Source organism: Zootermopsis nevadensis, unplaced genomic scaffold (genome assembly GCF_977971745.1).
Source record: "Zootermopsis nevadensis isolate Lab colony 2312 unplaced genomic scaffold, Znev_1.0 Znev_ptg000029l, whole genome shotgun sequence".
NCBI classification, from domain to species: domain Eukaryota; kingdom Metazoa; phylum Arthropoda; class Insecta; order Blattodea; family Termopsidae; genus Zootermopsis; species Zootermopsis nevadensis.
Genome location: NW_028259161.1, coordinates 335,456 through 358,802, shown reverse-complemented (window position 1 = coordinate 358,802; position 23,347 = coordinate 335,456). Strand labels below are relative to the sequence as shown.

At 38.8% G+C, this 23,347-nt stretch overlaps 3 protein-coding genes and 1 long non-coding RNA gene across 17 annotated transcripts in view; 3 read left to right on the top strand and 1 right to left on the bottom strand.

Moving 5' to 3' along the window:
- cyst (rho guanine nucleotide exchange factor 18 cysts) overlaps positions 1-13,464 on the top strand; it is a 36,377-nt gene extending 22,913 nt beyond the window's left edge. For 11 of the 13 annotated variants that reach the window (XM_087357976.1, XM_022080422.2, XM_087357968.1 and 8 more), the window contains 11 exons: positions 176-330; positions 524-656; positions 1,092-1,249; positions 1,333-1,442; positions 2,998-3,018; positions 5,173-5,354; positions 6,260-6,440; positions 6,639-6,763; positions 8,171-8,367; positions 8,759-8,966; positions 9,060-13,464. In XM_087357976.1, the coding sequence (XP_087214102.1) occupies positions 176-330; positions 524-656; positions 1,092-1,249; positions 1,333-1,442; positions 2,998-3,018; positions 5,173-5,354; positions 6,260-6,440; positions 6,639-6,763; positions 8,171-8,367; positions 8,759-8,966; positions 9,060-9,776 (2,187 nt within the window). In that variant the 3' untranslated portion in view covers positions 9,777-13,464. The remainder of the gene's footprint in view (positions 1-175; positions 331-523; positions 657-1,091; positions 1,250-1,332; positions 1,443-2,997; positions 3,019-5,172; positions 5,355-6,259; positions 6,441-6,638; positions 6,764-8,170; positions 8,368-8,758; positions 8,967-9,059) is intronic. The other 2 variants (XM_087357975.1, XM_087357973.1) reach the window with 1 other exon arrangement.
- Positions 13,465-14,825: 1,361 nt separating this feature from the next.
- On the top strand, positions 14,826-20,027 carry Mettl4 (Methyltransferase like 4). Of its 2 annotated transcripts, none has more exons than XM_022080439.2 (5): positions 14,826-15,183; positions 16,203-16,582; positions 16,858-17,032; positions 17,744-17,921; positions 18,249-20,027. In XM_022080439.2, exons 1-5 carry the CDS (start codon positions 15,082-15,084, stop codon positions 18,392-18,394), a joined length of 981 nt encoding a protein of 326 aa, XP_021936131.1. In that variant the 5' UTR covers positions 14,826-15,081; the 3' UTR covers positions 18,395-20,027. The 2 variants fall into 2 exon arrangements, with proteins under 2 accessions (XP_021936131.1, XP_021936130.1); XM_022080438.2 differs by lacking the exon at positions 14,826-15,183 and adding an exon at positions 15,190-15,965.
- A 416-nt stretch (positions 20,028-20,443) lies between these two features.
- LOC110837861 (tRNA-splicing ligase complex subunit RTRAF) lies at positions 20,444-22,540 on the top strand. The gene is made up of 5 exons (XM_022080448.2): positions 20,444-20,653; positions 20,794-21,018; positions 21,182-21,277; positions 21,394-21,554; positions 22,196-22,540. Exons 1-5 carry the CDS (start codon positions 20,593-20,595, stop codon positions 22,397-22,399), a joined length of 747 nt encoding a protein of 248 aa, XP_021936140.1. The 5' UTR covers positions 20,444-20,592; the 3' UTR covers positions 22,400-22,540.
- On the bottom strand, positions 21,717-23,312 carry LOC110837864 (uncharacterized). Its single transcript, XR_002545867.2, has 2 exons — positions 23,065-23,312; positions 21,717-22,677 (listed from the first exon to the last, which is right to left on the bottom strand). It is a non-coding gene; the product is annotated as an uncharacterized LOC110837864 (long non-coding RNA).
- Positions 23,313-23,347: the final 35 nt, after the last annotated feature.

Below are 23,347 nucleotides of genomic sequence, written 5' to 3'. Positions count from 1 at the left end.
ATGGAGAATGTTGACTTAAGGAATCCAAGGTAGGATATCCTGTTACAAAATCCATACCTTTCTTCTCTGTCCTCCCATGTCCTGTCTTCTTGCATCTTTGTGGCATGGTGCTGACACGCTAATTCACATCGAATAGTTTGAAATGTAATAATGTTGGTCCTTGTGTTGTGGACAGGAAATTCTGGTTGAGGTGGACACCCAAGTGGCAGAGAAGGAGAAGGAGGACAGGAAACTCGAGATCTACAACAGAATAGAGGCCAAGTCCTTCACAGTTCACCGTGGGCACAAGTTCAAGAAGTCTGACATTTTGTCCAAGAATAGGAGGTTAAGGTCAGTCATTGTTAGAACAAACAAGTGAAATGCGCTTGTTTGAGATTCCATTAGCTTAAGATGATTAATCAGCTGATCAGGAAAATTGCTGTTGGTCTGAAATTTGAAGGTTTGTTTAATCAGTACTTTGCATTGATTTCCTTCATCAGTGTGTGGTCTGTTTACATTTAAAAGATTTTGTGCCTTGCTGCAGGTTTGAAGGTGTGGCAATGCTGATGCAGGGTCGCGGGAAGATGCAGCTTGTGTTGGTGATTGTGCTCTCTGATGTCCTCTTCTTTCTGCTGGAAAATAACCACAAATACTCATTCTTCACGCCAGACAATAAGGTGATAACATGTTGAATGAGTTCACAAGTAGGATTCACCTGCTGTGGTCATTGGACTGTCCTGCACATGTTCTTTCCTTCTACTTTTTAACTAAATATGCGTATTAATATTATAGTTTCATGTCTCTAATAGTCTCTTCCATTGATGTTTCCTAATCAAAACTTTGTGTGTAATTCCTCTTTAAGCCTTCTTGATTTAATTTCGCCCATGTAACCAAAATTTCAGGATGATTCATGCAGTGTGCAGATTGTCACAGCCTGCCTTTTCATTATTCAGATATTTAATTTTGAAAAAAGAGGTGTTGTAGCAGACCTTGGCACCATTTTCATCTGGTTCTGAGGGAGCCCCCATTTTGTTTAGGTCTGTGAAGTGTTTGCTTCTCATGTGGAGTTTTCTATTAAAATCTTTTGTGTGCTTTTTACTCATGTATCACAGGCAGGCGTGGTGTCGCTGCAGAAGCTCCTCGTACGGGAGAAGGCTGGACAGGAGTCGCGGGGTATTTACCTCATTTCTTCCAGTCCTGCTGATCCTGAGATGTTTGAACTCAAAGTCCACAAACCAAAGGACAAACAAGTGTGGATACGTGCTATCAGGTGAGACTGACATTCTTTAGTGAAGAGGCCAAAATGAACAGATTGAACAGAATATCGCAGTTGATATGTGGCTTTGTTTTCAGGTCAGCAGTGCAGACATGTCAAGAAGATGAAGATGATGCCATAGTACTTAGTTCTGAAGAGAGACAGAGGCTTCTGGAAGCAAAGCGGGCGCAGATACGACAGATTGTTGGTAAGTGAGGAAGGAGCAGAGTGTTCAGAAGTTACAGGGACGTTCTTCATGTTAGAAATTATTGAAAGAAGAAATTAAGATTTTAGGTAGAAGACAATTATTAGTTCCAGTTTGTATTGATGCAAGGAGTAGCAGTTATTGTTCAGATTACAATCCGTTGTCTTCCTGTGCCTTATCTAGAGGCTTAAAATTAAGACATTTATCATTTTATTATTTTATGTGAGTGTAAAACTAGGTCTCTTACTGTGATGGAAGCATGTGAATTGAGGACCTGAGGAAGAGGAAGTGATGAGAGGTCAAAGGATACTGCCCCATAATTTGCATTTGCTACCAGATGTCATTAGGGCAACTGAAGTAAGGAGGAAGGAGATGGGTGAAGCATGTGGTACAGGGAGAGATGATGCATACAAAGTATGAGTTGGAGAACCGGAAAGGAAGAGGCCATTTAGAGGAACTGGGTATAGGTGGATGCATAGTATTAAAATGTGTGTAAGAAATGTGTTATGAGGATTGCAGACTGAATTTATGTGGCTCAGGATAGATGGATATGGTAAGAAATAATCACTAAAGGTGGGGAATTCCTTGACTAGCTGAGCCATTCTCGGCCTCTCAAGAAGGACACTGCTCCATGGAGTTAACTTAATTATTTTCTGTAGGTACTGTGATATTTCTAGAGGCATATTCTTGGCCCTGTGTAGTATATTTATTTTATGCAGTGATTTACAGTATGTATCTTCACAGATGACAAAACTTAAGTATGTGAAGTGAAGGCTTAAAATACATTAAAACAAAATGTTTGTTGTGTATTATTCATACGCTACAGCAATTCACAGTTTTGACTTACATCGTCATTTCACCACCACAGAGTGTTGCAAAGCTCACAATGTACATGCCTGTGCACAGTACAGTTAATGCTGATATTTTAACATATGTGGCATTGATACTAAAATATGTGCTTAGTTAGTTGTCCATATTCATACTTCATGGATGGAAGTATTCAGGGCAGACATCGTTTCTAAACTGAGCAGGTATACCGCTAGTTACATAATTCTATAGCATTCAGAGCAAATGGCTTGCAAGTATTTTCAGTGATCTATATACTAGCTTCTCACATTGTTTTAACCATTTAGTTCAGCCATAATTCAGTTCACAATTATAATTAATTTTCACAGTGGGAAACTTTCTAAATTCGATTGTAAGATTGCTCATTTTACTTGGTTTGAAGAAGTGTCGTTAAATGTTTACATTTATGGTATTTTTATGTGTTTGCATCATTTAGAAGATTTGTTATAAGATTTTAATTTTAGCAGCTAATGTTCAGAGTGCACTATAAGATCACGTGACCTGTGTTCTTGGTGGACTTTGTGTAAACATTTTTGCTTTTGATAGCCACTGTCCTCCAGTGCCCACAGTTATAATTCTTTGTTGTGTTCGGTTCAGTGGACTCACCCTTGTGAGCAGGCCTACTTACCAGGTGTTTCCTTCAAGGATGGAATATCGCTTGATGTGCACAATGTTACGTTCTGTGTGTAATTCTGTTTCTCAATTTCCAAAGGCAGCGGTTTTGGATTTGAAGGTAAATCATGGAGTTGACTGTTAGCTGTATGTTGCTTATACCCAGAACTGAGAAAGGAAAGGTCATTTACTATAGGCAGAGTGTCAGTGCAGTTCAAAGTTGTTGCTCTTCCTTTCTTACTTCATGGGTGGACAAGGCTATTTGCTTTGGCAAGGAACAGGGCATGTACTTTGCTTGGTTTATGTGTGCACATTGAATGAGAAGTGACTGTACTGTTAGCAGTTGTGCTCTGTTTTTAAGGTACCTGCTGTGCTGACATTTTCCTGGAGGGATTGAGGAAAACTGCAAAACTCTGTATGCGTTTCTGGGGACCTCTTAGATTTTTTACTCTGTGAATGTAAAGTAGTGCTTTGGGAAACGAACTAAATTGCCTTGAGTGTCTTGATATTCGTAAAGTTTCTGACTTGTCTGTTCCTGCATCTTTGTGTTTCTTCCTGTCTTTGTCCTTTTGCTGTGGCATGAAACATCACACAGTTGCTCTGCAGAGTATTGAAACATCAAGCGATTGCTGTGCAGATACCGAAAATGGAAAAACCTGGTAATGAAACAGCAGGTCACGCTTACTATTTTTGTTGGTTGATAATTTTACCAAATTTTTTAAAGAATTTTTTTCAGTAACTCAAGAAAACTGTGCTATTTTTAAGTGTAGCCAATGTCAGCTGATTTTGCGATGGGGGCTTTTTCCACAGAAGTAAAGCAGTCAGACTGACCACTTATCTCCCTCTAGTGCAGAACTTAAAATGTGGCAACTTTGGATTCAACTTTTGCCACTAAAATTAACTCAATTAGAAGGACATATGGATCCATCAAGCATGAGCTCCACTTTGGTCAAGATCTTTTCCTTATCGTTGCTCCTCCTTTGCCTTTCCTCCTCTTGTACACAAATTCATGACATTAATTGTAGTATGTGGCTTTGCTGTTGCTTGTTTCACAAATACATAAAATGGAAAGTGGCAGGGGCTGCACATATTCATTGGTAAGAGTTAACTGCAGTTGGCGTTACTGCACGATGCATTGAATGCAGCAGTAAATTTGCATTTTCCATCCTACTTGAGACATGCACCAAACTTTAACAGCAAAGTGTTAAACATGAGCTGGCCATGTGTAAGCAGTAGTTGCATATGTGTGTATACATGTGTTCAAATATTTAAAGGCTGGTGCAAAGTATGAATGATGCCCTGATATCTGATTGGACCAATGTTGTGACTTTGCCATCAAGGCTGGTGTATATGGCAGTCATCACATTAAACTAAGTTACTTAGCTGTGGAAATGAGTTTTAGCTGTTTCATTTGCCACATTGAATTGGGGTGTCACAAAGTGTCTGCAACACCGGTGCCATGACACTTTGACACATCACCTGACATGAAGCAAAAAGAATGAGTAGACATTTGTTGTCAATGTCGGTGCCTTTGTAGCCAGAAATGGTCTGCAGTCCTCTCATTTCAAGTGTAGAAAATATTTTAGTTGATTGTTGTGTAAGGAATTCTTTCATGGACATGTCAGTGCGACATTACGTCACAAAGCCTGGCTCATATACAGAATGAGTTGCAGCGTTTCATCAGCAGAAATCTGTATGAACTGCTACTGTGTGCTATTCTTTGTTTATGTGTTGGAATGTCAATATGCAAGGTATTATTTGATGTGAATACGTAATAATGCTAGACTCGGTGCATTTGGAAACTCTGAATTTGAGCAGTTTTTAAGAAAAGGGGTTTCCATTTCCTGTGATTCATCTAAAACACCCAACATGGGAGTTTCAGCTGTATAGGAAAGATACTTTCTGCCTCTCCGACAGCTCTTAACATCAGTTTTTTTCTTTGTTTCGATCAGCCGTGTAATAACGCCTTATCAGGTGCGGAGGTAGTGTAGTACTGAATGAAATTTGAAGACCACAATTGTTTGTATGGGACTTGCCGTTCTTTGGCACTCTAATTGTACACAGTTCTGTATTTAAAGTAGTTTGAGGAAATATTCAGAAGGTTAGTTTGGTGTTCCGAGTGCTTACTCTAATTTATCAACCACGTTGAATTCACAATGGAAAATAACCTTAAACTACTATGAAGGAAGGAAAGCATTTCGGATAAATGCTGCAGCCCTAGATGTGTGTATCAAGTTTTTAGCCTTCATTCTCACCCAGAGGATGCCTGTTGCAGGGATCCTGCGTCAGAAGGACCTGGAGCAGGCCCAGATCCTAGAGGAGAAGATGGCCCTGCAGCAGAAGCTCCTTGCAGCCGCAGGAGTGGAGAATGTGTTTGAGTCTCCTAACTACTGCAACCTGGTGACAGAGGACTCTGACAGCTCGGCCATGTGGCAGGAAGTGCTGTCCGCAGTCCAGGTGCAGTGAGACACAGAGCCTGCTGCTGCATTCAGGACCAGCCGCTTCCTCTGACTTGTACAGGCTCCGTCTCTTCCTTTACATTTGTTCCACATCTTGAATTCTTTCAGTATGCTTCATTTCAAATTGCTTCTTATATGTTTCTTTTGTGTTGTTCTCTCAGACACCCTTCACTCCCTCCATGAATTCTCTCACAGGTTTTCCCATTTTTCTACTGACTTCATGGTGCAGAGTCCTTCATGAGAATCTGATAGGTGGTCAATTAACTAATCAAACAATTCCTCTTCTTTCATGAAACCCAAGAAGTCCATTGCCAAGTTCACAGAAACCCACCACTGGATCCTGTGCTGAACCACTCCAATCAAATCCTTACCTTCGCACCTTGTTTCCTTTAAGACCCGTTATAATATTATTCTCCCATCTACACGTAGGTCTCTGAAGTAGATCTACTTTATTTTATTCATATTTTTGTGCTAGAATTTTGTATGCATTTCATATTTTCTCCATGCATGTTATGTGTCTCACCCACCTGATCCTATTTGACTTAGTCACCATAGTGATACTTGGTTTATGAAGTTTTTCATAATGTAATTTCATTCACCTTCCTGTTAGCATCCTTTCTCCTTACAAAGTCACCAGCTTATCATCATTCCTCCTGGTGTTTGCCCCATTTAGTCTCACATATGTATTAAAGAAAGCAGTTTTTCCATATTGTTAGATGTCTTCCTGGGCATCTGCCCCCCCCCCCCCCCCCCAACTTAGTTGTTACACCATTTTGAAGAAAAATATGTCAGAGGCTTTTTGTGCGCAGTGAAGTGTGATTGAATTTGCGTGTTCTAATCATGTGTCTTGTATCGTATTTATTCTCTGTGATATCATAGGCATTTTGTGTTGTGTGATTGCAGGAGGTGAACAACTTGGCAAGCTCGCTCTATGCTCCAGGAACAAATCTGTCTCGTAGTGTGAGTTCTGTTGGAGAACATCAGAGTCAAGCCTACATTTCACCAACGCTCCCAAAACGTGCAGAGACATTTGGGGGTTTTGACAATGCTAATAAAGACCAGTTACCAGTAGGTGGGGTGAAAGGTATGTGTGTGTGTGTTGTTAAAGACTTCAGACAAAACAAAAGTCTGCTGTTGCTGTTGATAAAAGTACTAGTGTTGAATTTTTCTCCATTGAATTATGCACATTTCTTCACAACTCTTTTCATTGTTGGCAATCATTTCTTTCTGTTTAATATTTCTTATCCACAAGTACAGATGTCAGCACCATCTTTAATTACAGGTGTCTTGAATAAACACCACCCAAAAGACAACCGTGATCAGCCTCACTGTTCCGCTTCAACAGTGCCAGATTCTGAGTCAAATCTTGGGAACAAAGGAGAAATTCAGTCTCTGAAACTACCTCTGGTAAGTTGAATTGTATGTCTTCTGCTTCTTGATCTAAATCTAGTCTCTTCTGTCTTTTATCAAACAGTATTTTCCCTGTAATTCCATGGCCTTGGTATATCTTACGGATATCTAACTAACTAACTAGATGGCTTACCGAACCCGAAGGTTCATCACCGAATTAACGAAAGCCCTCCACCGGACCCTGTCCTGGGCCAACAAAATCCAGTCTCCTTCAATTCCTATATCCCATAGATCCTGCTTGATATTATCCTCCCATCTATGTCTAGGTCTCCCCAGCACTCTTCCCTTCAGGTTTCCCAACCAATACCTGGTGCACACCTCTCGTTCCATCAATGTGTGCTACATGCCCTGCCAAATCTCATTCTTCTCGACTTAAACACTCTGACAATACTGGGGGAGGAGTACAAATTTTTAAGTTTGTCATTGTGCAGTTTTCTCCAGACCCCAGCGTCTTCTCTCCTAGGCCCAACTATCCTCCTCAACACCCTATTCTCAAACACCTGCAATCTGCGTTCCTCCCTCAGAGTGAGAGACCATGTTTCGCACCCATACAAAAAAACAGGCAGAATTATTGTTTTGTAATTTTAATCTTCAGGTTCTTAGAAAGCAGACAGGAAGACAAAAAAATTTTAACTGAGAAGTAGCAAGCATTTATGGAATTTAATCTCTTCCTAACTTCCTCATGAATATTATTTTGATTTGTTTTTGTTGTTCCCAAATATTTTAACTTTCTCACACTTTCAAAGGATTTATTAGCCTCCCTAATATGATTTTGCCTGCCTGTCTTCTGATGACGAGATACTAACATGTACTTTGTTTTTTTCTGAATTTACTTCTTTTTGGATACCATAAAATTTTTATATCTTTATCATGTATGTACAATCTTTTTGTCCAGTTTCCTCTGATTCTCCAGCTTTGAGCCAGTTATTTCTAGACCATAATTAGTTTTGATACTGCAGAAGTGATCCATGTCAACCATTTTCCATCACTTGGAAACCATTTAATGCATAAATCAATCACAGTGTAGCACCACAATGTTATATTATAGAACATTGGTCAATAGAAATGTATATTCATAACGATGTTGTAATAGGTGAGCAGTTTCATTACTTAATTACAGTTATTTGAAGGGAAACCCAGATGCTTTCACCAAAAATTATGTGTGCTTAACTGCGTACAGTAAAGTGCAGTGAACCCCTACTTAATTTTCTCTGTATTTAATGTGTATTTTTATTGGTCCATGCCCAATTACCTTGGTGTTAAATTTCTACTATTTAAGACTTCCCTGAGTTTGGTATTTGAATTGTGTTTTTCCTTCTCCCCCATTCCCCAAAAAACATTGAATTTGTTTTTCACTGCATTTCTCATTGAATAGATTGAGCCTGAGTATTTGGTCATTTGCAGGACCACTTGCCATGGCGCAGTGCCATGATTTCCACCATTCCTCCAGGGGTGCTGACTTCAAACCTTTGTGACACATCATGTGAGTTGCCAGCATTGCTGATGCTGGGCGAGGAGCAGCAGCTGGCCGCAGTGCAGCTCTCGCACTATGTCTACAAGTTGCTTTCCATAATCTCACAACAGATGACCTCAGTACACAGGTTGGTCATCTGATGACAAAGCAGTGGCTCATTCAGACCCTTCAGATAGGTTTCTTGTGCCTCAATAAGGAAAGAGAAGCAGTTTTTGAAATTTCACATTTTATGTAAATAAAGCAAAGGCCAGTCAATTAAAGTAAATTCTTCCAGATTTTAATTCTGCGCTACACAGTCTGAACTACTGACAGCATCGTTAAATAAACCACAAGTGTGCAGATACACACATTGTTGAAATATTTTTCTCGCACTTTACTACTACCACCATGTCTCTTATCACATATTCACATCTTTTTCATCTTCATTTCCTTCTGTTCTGGCTTTGATATCTTCATTGCTTCTGGCTGACATTAGGGTACTTAAGCGTAGGTGGGACTGATTGTGTTTTGTGTTTCAGTCTGCAGGCTCAGCTGTCTGCATATAAATCCCAGCTGACACAGGAGGACGGGCGTGAACGTCGTCCTGTGTATAGGCACAACCAGCAACTGGAGGAGTTACGTAACCTGCAGGACAGACTCACTCAGGAGAAGGAGGCATGGCAGCGAGAGAAAGATTTTGAAGAGAAGTACATAGAGGAGAAGAAGGCAGAGCTACAGAGGCTGCAGGTCAGACATATCCCTGATCTGCTTACAGGTCTCCTAACTCTATGAATCAATAAGTTTTGCAGTGATAATTAATGATACTGTAACGTGCTGCAGGAACAGATACGAGCAGAACAAAATGACATCACCCAGCAGCGGGAGCAGCTGTATCGCAAGCTGGAAATGCTGACAAGTCAGGGTATCCTGATCAGCCCCAATCTTCCCATGGTGACTGGAGTGCTGCCTCATGAGGAAAGCCTCAGCAGTCAAGGTATCCACATTAGTCAGAGCACAGATGATTCAAGCCCTAGTACTGGAGGTGAATCTACAGTCTCTTCTCCCACCACTACTGTGGATCCTCGGCGTAAGTCAGAATCCAAGTGGAAGAGTGGACCCAGCAAGTCCACGTTGCCACTGAATCTTATTAGTGCCACCAACCAGCAGAAAGTGGCCCCAAATGTGCAGGTTAAACAGCAGCTGCCCCTCAAGCTAGCCACTAAACTTGGCTCATCTGTGACTGGAGGAGTGCAACAGATGCTTCCCCTCAAGTTGAGTCAGGGATCTGATGCCCGTCGGAGCAGTGGTTCAACAAGCACTGGTTATCAGAGACTTGGCTCTGGCAGCTTTGCCACTCCCAGTCACGTGCGGACTGGCAGCAGCCCTGCCATGATGCAGAACTCTGACGCTGGTCCAAGCAGTACTGAGGGTGCTGCTCGTACCAACACGTACCCCAAAGTACCAGACCGATCGCGAGTCCACAGCCCTGATTCACATTCCCAGTCACCCACAGGCCCTGCTCCCCGGGCCCCCGAAGAGGAGGTGATCTTCTTCTGATGCAGCACGTGGATACTGCACTTTATCTGTTACTTCCACAGGCCTTATTGGTGTGGACTTGTTACACGGTTGTTGGCAGTATTTCCTTTTTGTACTGTACTGTTACATTCTGTACATATTTACAAGTTGTCATTCCCTCCGTGTTAAGGAAAAAATGTTTTTATATATCATTTTTTCAATTTTTTTCATTTTGTTTGTAACTTTATTGTGCATTTCTTAAAGTACAATGAGTAACTTTCTATTACATTGTACTTAATTTTAAATTGTTATATAGTGTCTTCCTATATAAAGTACCTAGTTCAAAGTGAATTTCTCTCAATCATTGTGACAATATTAGCGATGCTGCATGGCAGTGAGTTAGTAATTCTTTTCAATGTACTTGGTAGTAAGGAAGGGGGAGGTGTTTACACTTAATTTACTAATGGCCTACTGTGAATGTCTTTCCAATTCTGTAGGTAAAAAGTATTTTTGTAAGATTTCTAATTATTCTTTGATTGCTATAAATACCTAATTAACTCTGGGCAACAATAAGTTGGGCTCCTGCTGTTCTGGGATATGTGCGCTTCTTGTTGCTCTTTCCTGTCTTATCTGGTTGCATGTGAAACTGGACTGAAGCTTCACCAACCTGGTGAACAATTTGGCCAATGGCCTCATCGTCTTGCAACATTCCTTTTCCCATATACTTTGTGGTTTAACGTTTTCTTCAGGGTGTAATTCTGTTCCATCCTTTCCACATGCTCCTATATTTTTAAATTCACTCTTAATATTTAATACCTTAACTTCATTGTTGACACTTGCTACCAGTCTGTTTTCTGTTATTGTCTGAACTTCTGATTCATCCCAAAAATAGTTTTGCTCCTGGAGAGGCATGATATGCATTGCACTGCCCTTGTTTTATCTGTAGACATTGAAGTGTCAGGTGATGATATTTTATTGTGATGCTGATGGCAGCCCTATTGCTAATGTATGATTAAATTATTTTACAGAGGAATGAATGAGGAGTTCTTAAGTTTCTCCCACTGAATATATTTTCTGGATACAGGTTTGTGTTTCGAGTGTGAGGGGATGTGTAGAAAGAATGTATTTATGTTGGATGTGAAATGATTCATTTCAGTTGATTTACCTTAGGGGCATAGATATTGTAAGAGCTCTCTCCATATCACAGAATTCCACTTGTTCGTGTATATTATTGTGCAAGTACAGCCAATGTAATCGAGGATTACCCAGACCAGTAGCCATTTCACCCTTGTCAGTTACCTAGGTGCCTTATGTTTGTCATGTGACAGAAGGATTCATGATGAAGTGTAATACTTTTTTCTTCTTCTCCTTCTTGGCAGAACTCAATGGCCTGGTTCCTTTCCAGAAACTTCCATCCCGCTCTGCGAGATTTGACTTGATGCAGGAAAGAAGGATGAAATTTGGTTGTATACACTAAGGTATTTCCTGATGTGCCCTTATAGTGAGAGAGTTGTGTTTTCCATGAAGGAAAGAACTGGCACTGCATCAGGGTTCCATGGATAAACTGAGGGTACCACGCAGAGGAAATTGAGTTTTATTCTATTCAATAGGCTGTGTTCTGCTCTCTCATTCACCATATAGTTTGCTAAGGAGTGTAAGCACACTTCGGTTTCTGCTGCTTCTACATTTTTTCATGTAGTAACAAAACAGCCTACTTGTACCATTTTCAGTGGGGCATATTACATTTTCTGATACTGATATTGGAATGTTTGTGTTGCAACAAGGAATAGCTAAAAATTCCCAACAGATAAATCAACCCAATAGATGTCTCTTGAAAGATGGATACATGACCGTAATATCTTACTGCTGTACTCGTAAATCCTATCAGTATACATCTTAAAATCTGACATTAATTTATAAAGTACGCAGTATTCCATTGGTGTGCCCACTGCATAAGTCTGAAGTGAAGATGGTAGGCTCTTGTCGTCTACCTACAGAAGTGCTTTGTGTCACTAAATTCTGAAAGCGGCTTTGTATTGTGATGTGCGGGTTTCCACTTTTCCTTCAGAACTATGACAGGATTCCATCCTCACCGTAATGATCACTCGACATTTTCGCATTCTTTTCCCCTTATCCTGATAATAGCCTTTCTCCATAAGCTTCTATACATATTTCCTCTTTCTCTGTCTTGCACACACTCAGTTTCTGCTTTTCAACAGGAGAAGTATTTTGCCTGTCTGAAGGAAAGTTTCATATTGTGACTTTGACATATAACTTTCCATGTGGTACATTGGAATAGCAGGATGTACAGAAACAGGTAACAGTTTGGTTTCATGAGATGTGCGCAATCCTGCGTGTCTCACGTAGACTTCTTCCTCCTGCCCCAGAATATCTGAAGTCTGGTTTGAATTGTTTCATACCACAGTAATGTTTGCCCTTCAATGTAGATCCTGTGGATGAGCATGCTTACGCAGGTCCTGTACCCCCTATAGCTTGGATGTTGTCGTACGTGTGGAACATCTCATGAAACAGATGTTTTAACAAATTGTAACTACAGCCAGAAGTATGGCAAGGCATGTACTCAACTGTGTTCCCACCAGTAAATGTATCCTGCATCTTAATCTGGACATCTTTTGATTATGTAGAGAGCATATAAAGAATAATTGTAATTTGAAATTTAATATCTTATAGAAATTAGGTAAGGGCCATTCTCTGTTCAGTAGTTTGCAGTCTCCTCTACAACATTTTATAGTTGAAGAGAATATGTTTCTTTCCCAAATACAGTGCATGTTGACTAGACAGACTGTTTAAGCTGATGGTCTATAATAGGTGTAGCTGGATTCGTTACCTTCAAGACACATTATTGCTCTAGAATAGACAACATCCAAGTTATACGTTACTGGTTCGCAAGTAATGAAAATAACACTTTGGCCAATTGAGGCAATAACTTGTGTTCTCTGTAATAAAGACTGTTCAATTCATTACAAAGTTACCAGGCTATTTCATCTGAAGTTGTTACACTTCATAGTCAGGGAAGTGTTCTTACTTGTGTATAGTGACTTGTAAATAAACACACAAATTTAATGATTATGTGTGTTTAACCATGGGAAAACTTCCAGAAACTGTTTCCATTATATCTCAGATTTACCCATGTATATATGTGATCAGATGATGGCATCTTAAATTATTTACATGTCAAACATCACACTTTGGTTCATGATTATGTATGCGTCTCAATGCTTCTATTGTCAGTTCATATTTCCATCTCATATTTGCATTGAGCAATTCAATATTTAGATTTTTGCACTTGATATTGCAAAACGCATGTATGTGCACTCACTGAGATTCCAACACATGCCACACTTTGGGATTTTTTGTTTGTGTCAGCATTGATGTCGCTTTGCATGTACGTTGAATTTCAGATCATAATTTTATTGAGAAGTGCCTTAAAATGTGTGACAGACGGATACTTATGATGTTTTAAGTTTCATTGCAATGTGTGTACCACTTGCCTGGTATCTGGGTCACATGTACTGTATGGGATCTCTATCACTAATAATCATCCCAGCTCTCGTTGTACTTTGCAACTTCTGTGGTTGATAAGGCATCACTTATCCTGTATAGTGTGTAGCCACAGTCTAAAACAAAAGAATATGTGATTAATAGTTCCCGAAACTCAGGAGTACTGTATGTAATCATTTGAACTCCAAATACAATTCATTGTTGTGAATTGTGTTCAGTATATATTTCTAGTTATCATATATTGCTATGTGCTGGTTACAATCCCTACTTCACCTCTTGGGTCATTCAGCCTTTGAATCCTTTGATTTAGTAATTCACCTACAGAGTAGAAGTTGAGAATTAGTTGGTGCTGAAAACTTTTTAATTAATCTTTTGGTGTGACAGGAAACTAATGCAAACTTAAACGGTGTTATCAGTGTTAATATTTTGTTTGGAAAGTAGGCAAGTACACTTTTAAAATGCACTCCTAATGCGATATTCACCTGCTATTTGTGGTAAATGTGAAAATGATTGCATAATGTCATCAGCATTTTTCATCTCTGAAACTACTGATCATATTTAGATTAAACTTTGTGTTGGGAGAGCAGAGAGATGGGAGAATTGCCGTGCTGAAAGTTGTTGAAATTAATTTTGGTTTGCAATAGTCATTAAACTAAGCTCAAATAAACCTTTAGCAATTCTTCCAGAAATAACGCATTATAAATGTGTGTTTTTTATAATTTAAATTTTACTGTTAAGATAATGGAAGATGGCTATATGTGATTTTATACATAATTTTAATTCAATATTCTAAGTATTATGTTCTGTGAATCATGTTATGATACATTAACCAAAAGGTAAACAAAAATGTTTTCTGAAGTAGAGAGAGCAGCATGTAAGGGAGACATACCCTACAAAAATTTAAATCAGAACTTTTAATATGACAGAAAAACAAAAATGAGTTTTATCAAAACTAAACAAATATCAATGCCAATGGGCTATGAAAAATTGCAGATAATGTATTTGGCATTTCTTTTCCGTTACATGAGGACTGAAGACCATGAATATTCGGGTTTCCCTTTTTATCACAGGAAAATGTCATCACATTGTTTGTCAAAAATGAGGGGAAAAATGCCTATTTTTGGCTTACTTCCTTTAGACTTCAACAACACTATGCCATCCATGTGTGTTAACACACTTCAACTTTACACTTCTCTATTTTAATGTTATGGCAAGTGAGCAAACATCAAACAGCATCATACATATTAAGCTGATAGTTGCTGAACTAGTGAAATCACCCAACTTTTATGGAACCAAAATGTTCACTACTTTAGTCACAAGAGCCCACCATCAGTCTGTTCCTGTGTGCCAGGTGATCCAGTCATCAGCTCATTTTAGTATTTTCTTCCCATCTATGCCTATATCTTCGAAGTGGTCACCTTCCTTCAGGCTCTCCAATCAAAATGTTGTGTATATGTATTTGCTCTCATGGATGCTGCCCATCCCACCCTCCTTTGTTTTTATCCCCCTTAGTAATATCATTTGGAGGCTGGTTACAGAGCCAGTGCAGTCCAGAGTGGTAGTTTTGATCGCTTGGACATTGCTTGTGGGTTTGAATTCTGATCAAGGCATGAATAATTGTATCTTTCTGTGGCTGTGCTGTGCTGTGTAGGTAAGGCTTTGGGGTGGCCAAACTCTCTTCCAAGAGTTCTGCCAAGTGCCTAATTGGCTCCAGAAACGTCCTGTATGTGAGTTGACCTTCACGGCCTAGAGCCACAGTAATACTTGGGGGGAAGAGTACAAATTATGAAACTCCTCATTATGCAGTTTTATCCAGTGGCTTGCCATGTCATCCCTCGTAGGTCTGAATATTATACTCGGCACACTCCACAAAGAATTTGTTTTCTTACTTTCCTGTGAGAAAGTAGTGTCATACTACAAAGCAAAGGTAAGCGTACGGTTTTTTCAGGTTCAGACTGCATATAGCAAATGGGAAGGCAAATGGTCTCAAGTGTATGGTAGTACCGTTCTCCGAATTTAAGTCTGTTCCAAATTTATTCTTGAATGGAAATGGATTTCTTTCTGCCGTTCCCATGTATTTGAAGGTTTCCGCATTTCCCAAAGACGAGCGACGCCAACGCCAATTTATGTAGGCTCCATATTTTTTAACGAAACGTGTTGTGTGGAAATACAAGCGTGCGGTATGATTGTTATTTCGGTGTGGGAAGCTTTTTAAATATCAAATTTAAATTATTGTATCTTTGTTTTATGGAAATTATGAACTAAAGGAAGTGCCGTATCGAAAGTGAGGTTATTTACTAACTACTTGAACTGAATATAATGTAAGACGGAGCACGGCTAATAACAAAAAACGGTGGTTTTAAGATCCTACGCGAATTTTGTAATTAAATCGTCTCGTTTCCTCTAGTTTAAATTAATGTAAGCAGTTACTGAGCACTGCTGTTAAATATGAGTGTGTTGTGCACTTTGACGAATGGATGGATTATTTCGCACGATCATTTTATTCGTACTGTGTACGAAACAGTTCAGGGGATACCAAATAAAAGTTTTGCATTTGATTCTTCATTGTTTCAAATCAACACACCATTTGTCAGGTCTTTGTGCGTCAGTAAAAACAATCCTGTTGCTGAAATTAATTGTTCAGCTTCACCGCCAAGGAAAAGACGAAAAAAGCGACGAAAAGGAACAGAGATTGTTAACATGAAAGATGTAAGTATGAAGGAAATTTCTTATATTGATTGTTTCGTTAGTAGAACCGGCCCTTAGAAAGGCCACTATCCAATGCAAAAAAAATACTTGTTTCTGTTATACATTTATGTGCCTAGTTCAACATAATTATGTTAAGGTGAAAGTGAAATATTGTAAGGTTATGTCAGAGAAATGGATTCATTGCAGTAAGGGCTTGCCATGTAAACCCGTTTGATTTATTGACATATACGTTTGTAGGTTGCAAATGTTCAAAAATATGCTGCATCGGTGATTGAGGAGGTAACGAAACTCGAGTACTTCAGTTACGTGCCAACTTCAAGTGACAGGGAAAGAAATAATGCGGCTGCTCAAGATAAGGCTCATAGCTTTTACCTAAGTTACCCTGTGTCAGCAGCTTTAAGGCTGCATGGTGAGAACAGCTTAAGCCAGGGATTGATCACTCAAGTGAACTGTGAAAATTACTTGGTGCCTGCAGAATGCAAGTTTTTCAGCTATGATGTGAATGAAATTGAGCACAAGCTGCATCTTTTGTCATGCCCATATGATCTTGTCCTGCTGGATCCACCATGGTGGAATAAGTACATCCGGCGGAAGAAGGCCAAATGTGCGAGAGCTGGGTAAGCATTTATAATGCTTATTGTCTTTGGAATACAATTACCAGTCATGCATGTTTTGATTATTTGTACCAGCAAAGTTGAAACAAACATTTACAAATACTTAAGCAGCTGGGGCCAACATTGGGGTTATATCACCACCCTCTCATATACAGTCATAACTCATTGTTTAATAAGCATGATATGACCATGACATATACTTTTTGCAGTACATGAATTTCTGCTTTTATGGATAAGATGATGAGATTTGTGTTAGTAACAGCTGTGTGATGCTTCAGATACCAAATGATGTACAGCATGGACTTGATGAAAATTCCTGTAGCAAATCTGACAGCACCAGGTTCCCTGGTTGCAGTGTGGTGCACCAATTCAGACAGTCATCTTACCTGCCTTTGCACTGAAGTATTTCCAGCTTGGGACATTGAATATGTGGGGAAGTGGTTCTGGCTAAAGGTAGACCCAACATAATAAAGACTGGAGAAGATACAATGTCATTTGAGCAGGAGAAACAAGGCACTGAAATAATTCCTGAATAGGATTTATATAATATCATGGCAGTGAGTCTGAAGATGGCTGTCTTCTGTGTTGTGCCATGTAGTCTGGTAGAAGTTTTGTAAACATGTACCAGACTACATGGCACAGGAACCCAGAAGACAGCCATCTAAATAATTTCTGAAATTTTCCATTGTATAGCACTAGTTACATGAGTGTACTTGACTCAGTGTTTGGTCACATGACTGTGATTAATGTTTGTATTTCTTGAACACTTAAAAAAGCTGGCTAGCCAGTATTGTTGTTACACACACCCTGCAGTAGTGTGAAATGGGCTCTAATGTAACTCAGAATCAGATTATTAAAAAGTTCATCAAAAGTGATTTGTTGATTCTCTCAAAATAAGTGTAATATCTGCTTTCACTGGTCTACTCTGCTACAATTATGCAACCATTTCTGAATGGTTCATCCCACTTATGAACACTTTTTTTAAATCTTAGCCTTTATGTAATGACGAGCAGTGTCAATATGGCATTGGATATGTATACTGATGAAAGTTCTAATTCACCATCTTTATTAACTTACCCTCATAGTTGTTTAAGAAAGCTTTAGCCTTGCTTTTTTGTTACTAGTGTAAAGTTAACAACATTATGGCTGTATATATGTGCACAGGTGACGCGTGGTGGAGAGCCAGTGTGTCAGTTTTCAGAGCCTCCTGGGAAGCAACCGTTTGAACAGATAGTGTTTGGATACAAGAAAGGTGGGAAGAGGAAGCAGCCGCTGCCAGAACCAGGCAGAGTTATCCTCAGTGTGCCAAGCGCTATTCACTCACACAAACCACCCTTATCAGGTAAACATATGATTCAGTCCTGGTTGGCCATAGAGGTCAGCTGACACATAATTTTCCACATTGTAGCCAGTATGAAAGTGAAAGGACAGCACAACTGTGCTTTCTGGGTTACCTTCATTGACAGTGTGTTGCGGTCTCGCTGGAATACCACTAAATCGTTAACCCTGGAGTTGAAGTCTTACTCATAGCTCCGTAGTATAGGGATTTAAATTCCCTATTCCTTACTAAAATGCAAAGTAACTTGTGAAAATGTGGACAGATTAAGGGTATGTATTTGTGTTTATCTGTGGAGCAACACTGCATCATTGACAGTATTTTATTCATTAGATGTTCTGGCTCCGTATTTGCCGACAAATCCTCGCTGCATGGAAATATTTGCCAGATACCTGCTGCCAGGATGGACAAGCTGGGGCTGTGAAGTTCTAAAGTTGCAGCATCTCTCTCTGTATGCAGACAGGGATGATGATACCTGAAGCCGTCATGGAAATCATGCTAATAGGTTTGCTGAGAATGAGGTCTAGGATGGGTCTGAGATTTGGTAGGCTATACATGTCATGGAGATAGGGTGAGTCATACAGCACCCAAGGATATGTGGTCATCCCTGATGGATACTTGACTCTTTGGTGTGTCATGCCCTGATGCTGTCATACTAATTTAATTTGACTGTAACCGTAAAATTTAAGTAGCTTTTGGGTGAAGTATTGGGGGGGGGGGGGGGGGATATTTGGTGTTATATGTGTAAAGGTATTCAGCAGTGATGTGGAATTTGGTTAGAATTGAAATCTTTAGTCCTAATGGCAATTAACAATATGTCTACAGTAATCTGCACAAGGGGAGGGGATGTATCATATATATGCATTAGTTCCTTATCTTTACATATTCTTGGCAGTTTGTGTAGCAAAAGGACCTGACTCGTGAGCTTAGTATTGTGGCACAAGAATTGAATTACCTGCATAAAGAACTTTCAAAAATGGGTCATGCGGTATTTGTTAATAGGCATACCCAGCAGTTTGGCAGAGATTCTTGAAAATGTAATTTATTTTGTTTGAATAGAGTGAAACTTACCCTCTTTATTTCAAATATTTCTTATGAACTGTATATTTTTGAAGTGCAACACACACTTCTCCCAGAATATCGTTATGATTCCTCTGGATTTGAGAACACCAATCTGGATAATTTTCCTCAGCACTCCTGCCCTCCCCTGACACTGTCATCATCCCTGAAGAGATGTTATTTTATACTTCATTCATGATTTTTATAGTTTAGATGCGCAAATTGTAACATCGAGAAAAACGATGAATAGCGCGAATTATTTATATCAGTTTTAATTTTAAACATCAATATTAAAATGGTTTGTGTATAGACTTGAAGAATAAATATATGTATTCATTCATGATGTTTGTGCAGTGAGGACAGACACATGTGAGTAGCAACAAACTGCTGGCCTTATACTCATTGCCATTGCACACACGTTGTATACAAACCTGTGTAGTGTACCCAGAGCAAGCAAGTTGAGTGACTAATGTGTAAGTGATACAGAAGGCTTGAATCATGAATGTTGCAAATTATATACTGTATGTTAAAAAACTGTACATAATTTTACTTAGTAATGTAAGTGCTTCTGCTAAGAAACATCATTTAGCTCACTTTGTTGTTTCTACATCTCACTATTACAGTAAGAGACATTTTGTTCTTACCTTTTCTGTCTTAGCTTAGAGTAATCAGGAGGTAGGTACCAAATTTATATCATACATATATTTATAACCCGAAACAAAAAAGGTATTCTTACTAACATGGTGCAAGGTAAAGAATGAGAAAGGAAGCTGCAAGGCAGATGAGAGACCTGTCCTGCTGTGACACTGCAGTCTATGATGAACTTAGCACCTGGGATGGCAGTAAGATACATATGGGCTGGACTTATAAGTAGGCTTTATTTATTTTCATATTATTTTTCAGTAATATATACCTTACATCTGTTCTTTTAACTAACAGTGATCATGAAAATATTAATGTACTTATGGTTATACATAAATGTTTACTTATGTATACATCATTATTACACATTTAAGATAATTTATGTCCAGTAAAGTTTAGTGAATAACTGAATTGATAAAAACAGTTGTTTTTTTTGACAAACTGGTTTTGGTTTCAGATGAGCATAAAAAAGTAATTCAGATTAGTGTTACTTACAACTTGACTATTGAAGACAGCCATCTTTAAACTTCCCGCCGTGAGAACCTGAAATCTTACATTGACTATTATGTGCACAGTTTATCTTTCGAGTAAGCTTCTGTGATGTCACTACCATTGACTTCAATAATAATTAGTTAAATCGAAAGTAATCCTTGAAAAAACACCTTTTTCATTCAGAACACGGTACAAGAATTTTCTTCCGTAAACATCCACTTTCTTATTAATTATTTACAAATTAATTATCCTGATCGATGACACGTCACGCATAGGTCAGTCCAATATTTCGACTTCCATTTGCGACACCTAACTTTCTACTACCTTACATTATATCAACGTACTGTTTGCTGTTATTCAGCAACGATTCATTCTGTTCTGTCACAGTTGCATCGAGTGATAACTGTGTAAATGGTGTGGCTAGAATTAGTCGATCACTCGTAAATAGCAGTGATTTAAAATAAGCAACATATTTGTTTGCAGTATGTTTAAAAGAAAGTTAACGGCTTTGAATTATCCTTCACCTGATAATTTTAATGTTAATGGTAAGTCACGTTTTGATTTTCTTGTTTGGCCAGTGACATTTGAATAGTATATAATTTGTTCATTCCCATTGAGTAGTGATTTTTCAGTGTTGCTGTTCATCACATTATAGAAATAAATTTAAAAATCATCTTGATTGCAGACACCACAGAATTCAGAAATCTTGTCCTGTGGCTTGAAGATCAGAAGATCCGTCATTATAAAATAGAGGACCGGAAAGCCCTCCGGGATATAAATTGTCATGATTGGCCTAAAACATTTAGGAAGTACGGAGATGACCTTGCTTGCCCAATCCAGAGTGAGAAGCCAAGTGAACTCATAGAGTGGCTGCTGGCATTTGCTGTCAGACTTGAATATTCTGATAGTGGCAAGTAGCATATTTGTATCTTACTGTAGCACCACTAACTTACCACTGAGCTTCCTATATTCCACATCAGATTCTGTACCCACATGGTGTTTGAATCATGATCAACTCTTAATGACATTGTGGCACAGGATCTGACCCCATACTAACTCTTATCTCATTACAGCGGATATGTACAAGAACCAGACAGCTGACCACGTTAAGAAGAATGAGCTGAATACGCCCAAAGTTGTTTCTGCCAATCCACTGGATAATTTGGACTGTAAGGGTAGTTTGATTTGTACCAATTAACTGCCTGCACATTTGCTGGTTTCAACTGCCACTTGGAACATTTTATGTTGTTACTTGTAATGTATGACAGTAATGGTGATGTTGCAGTTCAGAGTGCAGACTTCAAGAAAGGAGTCAACACACTTGCACAGCTGTTGCAGATCACTTCTCATCCAGATCATCTCATCACTTTGAAGGCAGTGAGCAAAGTGGTATGCCAGCGACTCTCAGCTGAAGCCCTCGAAAACCCAAGCAGCGTCATCGTGAAGGTTTGTGCACACATGATTATTCCACCAGAGACTGATACTGAATAAAGTAATGTTATACATTGTTTTGTAGGAGGAACTTGTAGCAAAATTTTGCATCAAAAATAACAAAACTTTGGTTTAGGATAGTTGGGAGAAATCTGTATTCAATTAAAATCTTGTTCATTGGTTCATTGGTTATTTATTCAGTCTGTTGAAAGGTAGCAAATAACTTCCAGATTACTACAGGAAACACATTCAATATGCACAAGTCTGCACATCTTATAACTTCATGCTGCAAGATGTCACATTTAATAAAGGAAACAAAACCCCGTTATGCTATCTGTGTTAATTTTAATATAAAATGTATCATCTTAGTCACAAAATGTTATTCTGAAAACAGATATCTAGCCATGAAGAGGAAGAGCATCCTACAGCCACAGATTAATAGTGCATGTGTGATGTCTGTCAGCAATAAGACCACTGTTTATGTGGTTCGTGCAGCATGAGCAAAGCTACTCCCTTGAATAAGAGACACTAATTTATAGTGACAAGTAGAATTTCTAGTATTCATTTTTTAGTTACGTTCTCTGTTGGGAAGGTCAAGGCCCTACACAAGGGCTGTAGTGCCACTGAGTAGTAGTAATAGTTCTTCTCTGTTACAGGGCAAACCATTTCCATTTCAAGAGGCTGACCTAGGGTTTGACACTGGAGATTATGTGTTGAATCAGGCAGCAAAGATCCTGCGCCTTCTATACATTCAGAACCTTCGAGACTTGCAGACCCGTATTAATGAGTGTATTGTGGCAGTACAAAGTGTGACAGCAAATCCCAAGACAGATACAAAGCTTGGGAAAGTTGGCAAATGAGATTATAGTATCTTAGTATTTGTATGGTTGAAATGTAATTATATAATAATGAAATACTTATGTATGATCTTGAGATTTCACGGTGACCGTGTTCAATAAAATCGTCTCGGGCTATCAGCTGCGTCAAGTGGTTAAAACTTATGTTATGGTTCTTGCTCTTCTGGATGCAAATACCATTGTCAAATATCCTAGACATAAGATGTGCTAAGATGATCGGAACCTGCCATACAAATTTCCCTGAGGATCAATTGTTTGAACAAGTCCAAAGCTTGCAGTAACTGGAATTAGAAATAAAAAGAATGAATTGTGTTAATATTTTGGAATGTTTGAGTTTAATGTGGGAAATTATGTTTTTAGCACACACTGTACTGACAAAATGACTGGAAGGTGGATGTGGTATGTTAATAGTATTTTTCCCGTGTTAATGATTTTGTGCAGGTTGTCAAATGACCCATTCCAGTTTTAAGTTAAGGACGCTATTTAAAACTTATGTTTTTTACAGTGGTGTGGATGATCTTGGCTCCGTGCACAATAGATTCAAACGTTTTGGAGAACAATACTGTCTCCATTTTTCTACATGGCAACAAAACCCAAAACACCACCACCAAACATAATATAGTTTTACAAACTAGAAAATACACGGAATAGTAAAACAGTTAACTTACGTGTAGCAATTGCAAACATCCCTGCTCGATTATAACCTTTAAATCGGTGGCCTTGGTAACCTACAAATAGGCCTCCACAGATCAAACTAATACCGCAGACAATTCTGCACGAAAGACAGTCTTTAGGGGCAGCCGAATTTGTTGACATTTTCTTGCCAATTCAAATATAAATGAATTATTTTAATTAGTGATAAATTAAAACTATTCTTCTTTGTACGATAGATCGAATGATCATGGATATTTGGGAATAATAGCAGAATTAGAGTTGTGTGAATTTTTTTTA